Here is a 6031-nt window from a genome sequence, read left to right as displayed (position 1 = left end):
CATCATAGCTAGGAAAAGAAATGCTATTACTGGTTTAAGTAATAATTCCATTGATTAATTCATTAAGAATTTGACATGGAACATAGCCTGGTTGCTCTATTTATCATAGTCATCTTTCTAGTCATCCAGTTGTTGCATTGAGTTCATTTCCTTGATAGCCGAAGTAAAGCCCATCTTAGCAGTTATAAGAATCTTCAAAACATTAAATGTAACAATAACAAAAGTCTTCTTTCCTTAAACCTTTTTACAAAAGTTCTTTGGTGGATGTATTAGTTATTTATTTCTGTATAATAGTTTAACTCCATACCTAGTAACCTAAAACAATATTATCTCATAGTTTCTTCAGATTAAGAATTTGAGCTTGACTCAGCTGGGTCTTCTGACTCTGGCTCTCTCAAAGGATACAGTCATCTTAAGACTTAACTGGGAAGGTTCCACTTCCTAGCTCGTTAGTGTGGTTGTTGATAGGATTCAGTTCCTTGTGAACTGTTTGGACTGAGGCCTGAGCTCCTCACAAGATGTTGGCCAGAGGCCTCCCTTGTTTTCTTGCCTTATAGACCTCCCTGTACATCATCTCACAACATGGCAGCTGGCTTAACCTGCAAGAAAGCAAGAGAATATGGCAAGACAGAAGTCAGTCTTTTACAATCTAATCATAGAAGTGACATTTCATCACTTGTGCTGTATTGTCTGAAACGTGTCACTAGGTTCAGCCCACACTTAGTGGGAGAGAGTTAGCGAAGGGCATGCATACCAGAGGGCAGAGGTCACTGAGGGCCGTTTTTGAAAGCTGCCTTCCACAGTGGTGGAAGTCAGAGTATGAAGGGCTTTTGTTTTTAATTTTATTTTATTCTACAACAGGGGTACCAGATTTGAGGGTTGAAGAATCGCCGCTTTGATGTATTTATATAACTGAATTTTCTCATCCATTGACTCTCTTGTGCCCTAGCACACTAGCTTTGGGGCATGCAGATAGGCGGACAAAGAGCCTACTGTTCCTTGACAGAGACCCATGGGTTAACAATCAATGAAAACACTGAGATGCAACATGAGAAAGAGGAAGTTGTATGTACAGTTATGAGCCTTGGAGGATATGAGGGAGGTTAGGCAGACTAGAGAGAGGAGCAACAAGTGCCACCATGAGGAGCCTGAAGAAGGACCATTCAGAGAACTACCAAAAAAGTCATAGGAATGCCACTGAAGGTGTTTGCACAAGGAGGCTGTATAATCACAATATATTCTAGCAGGATTAATCTGGCACTATTGTGTGAATGGTTTGAAGGGGAAGGAACTAAAGAAGGAGAAAATAGTTGAGTAACGCTTATATTAGTAGGTAGTTAACAAACTAAATATTGGGTGAGAAGATAGGAGGAGATGGGAAGGACAAATCTGAGATACTTTGGATTTGGAATGGTCCAAAGGAAGCAACTGACTGCATACAAAGGATGAGGGTGAAGCAGTCAAAGGAAGCTTAGTAACTTTTGTCCTTGGTTGTTTGAAGAAGAGTAGATTTATCAACAAAAACAGTGAAGTCAAGGAGGAACAGTTTTGTAAAGACTTAAATTGAGCTAAAATGTTAGGTCACTTGGTTCCCAGTAGGAATGCCTATGCCTGTTTGAAAAATTACAAAAGTTGGTCCCTACCTCCTAGAGATTTTGATTTATTAAGATTGAGGTGAGGCTCTGGCATCTGTACTTTTGCCCAGTTGTTTCTGATGCATAGTTAGAATTTAGAACCATTAGACCAGGTGTTTGAACGTTACTGATAATTTGAGGGCATATTTATTTTAAATTATGTGTTTATAATTCCAGATGGAATCACTGTTTAACAAAAGCTATATAGAACAATAAACTTGGTGCATAGTTCCAAGGAACTCAGCGTAGTCAAAGGGACAGGTTAAAGAACTACTGCAAGAAAGTTAGTGTTAAAAAAAAAAAAAAAGGAAAAAGACTTGAACTCAGCATTGTGGGGGAAAGGGTAGCTAGAACTACCTAAGTTGGAGTTTATTTTTAAAATATTGTTGGGGAGAGTAAGCAGTAGAGAGCATTCCAGATAAAAGGAATAGTCCTATAAAGGCACAGAATAAGTTTAAAACACTAGATCTGCATTCAGAATATCCATCTGGGTTGCTTTTTGGCAAATAATCCTCAGACGATAACATTTGAGGGACAAAAACTAAATGCTCCTTTTACAGCTTTTTCACTGGTATCTGTTGATTTGTCTTTTTCTGTAGTACTTTCTGCCTTAGTAGGATAGCCATGGGCTCTGTAAACCATCTCCACTGGGAAGGGGGCTGCTTAGCTACAGAGGAAATGGCCTATTCTATTCCATCATACATTAGTAGGGAGTAATTACAGGGCTTTCCCATGCTCTTTTCTATTCCTGCCCTCTCCAACAGTAACAAGTCACTTAGAGGTGAAAGGACCGAGCAAAAACCTCAGTGTCGTTGTTTGGGCCCCATCCATCGCTAGATTTTGTGAATGAATGAATGGATGAATGAATGTGCTTGCTTTGCTAAAACATGGCATTGACTGTGTCTTCTGTGCTGCCTGGTAAATAGTAGTGCCATGGTGGTTCCTCGTTGATGATCTGTGTAAAAGAATAGGAAAGACATTGCTAGTGTGGTGTTTCAAACAAAATCTAAAGAGCATCAAGCAGTTTTCCCTTTTCAGATGACTATAAGCGCTGTAATGATTTGTCACATCGTCTTCATTTTCATAAACCTGGAACATCAGTGAAGTCAGAGATGAAGGGAGCCTAAGAAATTGGGTTACAGCTGCCTTGTTTTATGTAGATGTCATCAAAATAATCAAATTCAGTAATAGATTTGGTAGCATATTTTTTTGTTCAAAGCTGTCACTTTTTTTATAGTGAAGAATGAAAATCTGGAAAAGTTGGAGGAAAAAAAATACTTTGGAATTGTCAGTGTGAGAATTTTAGTTCACGAGTGGCCTATGACGTCTGGTTCCAGTTTGCAACTAATTGTCATACAAGAAGAGGTAGTAGAGATTGATGGAAAACAGGTAAAATAATATGCTTATTAATTAGGGATTAAATTGTAAAGATTTGTGCTTATGTATTATACACATGTTCAGTTATTATTTATTTCTGACTTCATAAGGAAGAAAGGTACCCTAATGTTGCCTGAATCCAATCACTTAGAATTTTTTTACTTGTTTTAGCATTTACTCATTTATCATTTGAAGTCTTAATTTTTAAAAAAATGATCATATTCATACATGTTTATGTCGCTTTTAAATGTTTTGAACATCATTAAACAGAGAAAGTAAGTGAAGAGATTGAATTTGGTTCATAGTTCTGCTACCATTTTCTCTGACTAAGTCTCTAAATGAAATAGAACTAAGTAAACTTGTAATAGTGAGCGCTGCAGCACACAGGAATATGATTAAAGTTACAAATTAAATGCTTCAAAGTGGAGGGAGCGATAAAGAGGAATTATGTGAATGCAAGTTTTTTAGTTACAGAAATCAGGGAGGAAAATTCACTTTTAAATTCTTATGGCATTGCACCATTATTTAAAATAAAGAATAATTGCTTATTTTTTTATAGGCTCAACAAAAGGATATTACCGAAATTGATATATTAGTTAAGAACCAGGGAATACTGAGGCATTCAAACTACACCCTACCTTTGGAAGAAAGCATGCTGTATTCCATTTCTCGAGATGATGACGTTTTATTTACCCTTCCCAACCTCTCTAAAAAAGGTACTTTAAAAGACCATTATTTAATGCATTAAGAAAATTATTTATTTGGTGCTTTTTAATCATAGTTAATATGTTTGGAATAAGCTTCTTTCAGGAATGCTTTATAGCCTGTATTAAAGTCCATTTGAGGACTGTAGGGATCTATTTTAAGTCATAATAGAATGTGATCAATGCTACTTGCATAGTGACATTTTGCTGTAATTATCTACTCTTACTCTCAGTGATCATCACAAAATATGTAATAAGAATATCATTTAGAGGAGGAAGTATTCATTTTTTCCAATGAAATGTAGAACTTTTAAAAATTTGATTTTCTATGTGACACTCGTAAGTGCCTATAGTCCCTTTTAACTGTCTTAGTTTATGGCTTCTTTCTGGCAATTTTAATCTGAATAATCAAATATGCTTATTTTTTTTCTCCCATAGAAAGATTTATGTTCTTGCTCTTCTGTTACTGGTCTAATAATCTTAGGACTAGTAGGAGAGAATGCTGATTTGGGTAACTTGGCTCTTTCTCCACAGTAGAAAGCGCTAGTTCATTGCAGACCACCAGCCAGTATCTTATCAGAAACGTGGAAACCACTGTAGACGAAGATGCTTTACCTGGCAAATTACCTGAAACTCCTCTTAGAGCAGAGCCTCCATCGTCATATAAGGTAAATCAAGTGTTTGGGATTATCTTTAGAGGCATTTATGGTTATGGTAAAGAAAAGAGACACTAGCATTTAAAATGAGGCAGAAACCATGTGGTTTGGAAGCATGGGACATTGTTAATGATGAACACACCACTGTTTTAATGTGATATTTTTAGGTATTCCTGTTTTCAAGTTTCATTTAGTAATAATGCAGTCAGATGATGATCATCAGGCACTGATTTCATTTTGCATGGGATTTGCAGTTCCTAAGTCTTTCTTGTATCCACATTTGTCTGTTCATTGTGCCCCCGCTGTGGTGCACAGTGCCCTCAGGATCTCGTGCAATGACCAGGCACACTTGGTTAAGACTGTTCTTTCTGGAGCCAGACTGCTTATTTGAATTCTGGTTCTGCCACTACTAGTTGCATGACCTTGGACCAGTTCCTGGCCTCTTTATACAATAAGACAGTCGCTTAGTCTGTAAAGTACCCATTTCATTCAATTGCTGTAAGGATTAATAAAAAAGATGGATACACATGTAAATATGCATTGGCACCTACTAAGTACCCACATATTATGAATGACATTATACTACCAACTGGGAAATATTCAGACAGAGTATTCTGGTATCTCCGTATATATTAGCTAGGCCCTCTACTCAAAATAATTTTCACTTAAATGAGCAGGGTTGGTGGTTAGTCCAAAAGATCCCAGAGATGGTTTTTGGAAGTTCTCGCTGAAGACTGGATTGCTGATTTGGGGTTGCTGGGGAAACCCAGGTCTCGTTTTGCTGCCTGAACTCCTGTACCCTCACCCTGCCTGCCCTACTTCTCTCAGGGCAAAACGGCCCACGGACAGACTGTCTTCAGAGCCCAGGCCATCAGTGCTGCCCTAGTTTCTTCTCTTTAAGCAGAGAAACGTTTTTTATACACAGTGAACTAACTCCCTGTGTTCCAAGAGCTAAGACTACGTTTTTCTTCTCCTTTTCTTGTCTTCAAACTATTGAGAACACATAGTTGACTCTGGTCCATTTCGTATAAAGTGGGGTAGCCTAACCTCTTGTCGGTTAGCAATTATTTTCACTGGGTTTATAGTTAGACAGCAGTATAAATAATTGTAAATGACAGTAATATTTCTGTGCCTGTGTTGTTGGGCTGTAATTTTTAAAATTGTAAATAACTTTATTGAGGTACATTTTAAAATAAAATGTACCTGTTAAAATGAACAGACAAGTTTTGACAAGTATCAAATCCATGTATCCACTACCACAGTCAAGATGGAGAATATTATCACCCCAAAACTAGAACATAATTTTTAGTTTCTTAGAGTTGAAATATAATCAAAACTCCTTTTTCAGGTGATGTGTCAGTGGATGGAAAAGTTCAGAAAAGATCTGTGTAGGTTCTGGAGCAGTATTTTCCCAGTCTTCTTTATGTTTTTGAACGTCATGGTGGTTGGAATTATAGGAGCGGCTGTGATAATAACCATCTTAAAGGTGCTTTTCCCAGTTTGTGAATATAAGTAAGTATTTTTTACTTTTAAAACATTAGTATTTTTAATGATTAAAAACTGAGTTTCATTTACTGTGATTTTATTTAAAAAAATTTTTGTCAATTATGGTTGACATACAATATTATATTAGATTCAGGTGTACAGCATAGTTGTTAGA

At 36.8% G+C, this 6031-nt stretch overlaps 1 protein-coding gene across 2 annotated transcripts in view; it reads left to right on the top strand.

Moving 5' to 3' along the window:
- Window positions 1–6031, top strand: part of GINM1 (glycoprotein integral membrane 1) — an 18224-nt gene that overhangs the window by 8709 nt on the left and 3484 nt on the right. The window contains exons 4-7 of one of the 2 annotated variants that reach the window (XM_011356103.2): window positions 2872–3023; window positions 3571–3727; window positions 4253–4383; window positions 5720–5883. In XM_011356103.2, the coding sequence (XP_011354405.1) occupies window positions 2872–3023; window positions 3571–3727; window positions 4253–4383; window positions 5720–5883 (604 nt within the window). Of the gene's footprint in view, window positions 1–2871; window positions 3024–3570; window positions 3728–4249; window positions 4384–5719; window positions 5884–6031 lie in introns of both variants that reach the window. The other variant, XM_011356102.2, reaches the window with a different exon arrangement.

The sequence above is a fragment of the Pteropus vampyrus genome, unplaced genomic scaffold (genome assembly GCF_000151845.1).
Source record: "Pteropus vampyrus isolate Shadow unplaced genomic scaffold, Pvam_2.0 Scaffold24, whole genome shotgun sequence".
Classification (NCBI taxonomy): domain Eukaryota; kingdom Metazoa; phylum Chordata; class Mammalia; order Chiroptera; family Pteropodidae; genus Pteropus; species Pteropus vampyrus.
Note: the sequence above shows the minus strand (reverse complement) of the source record. Positions and strands in the feature narration are given on the sequence as shown.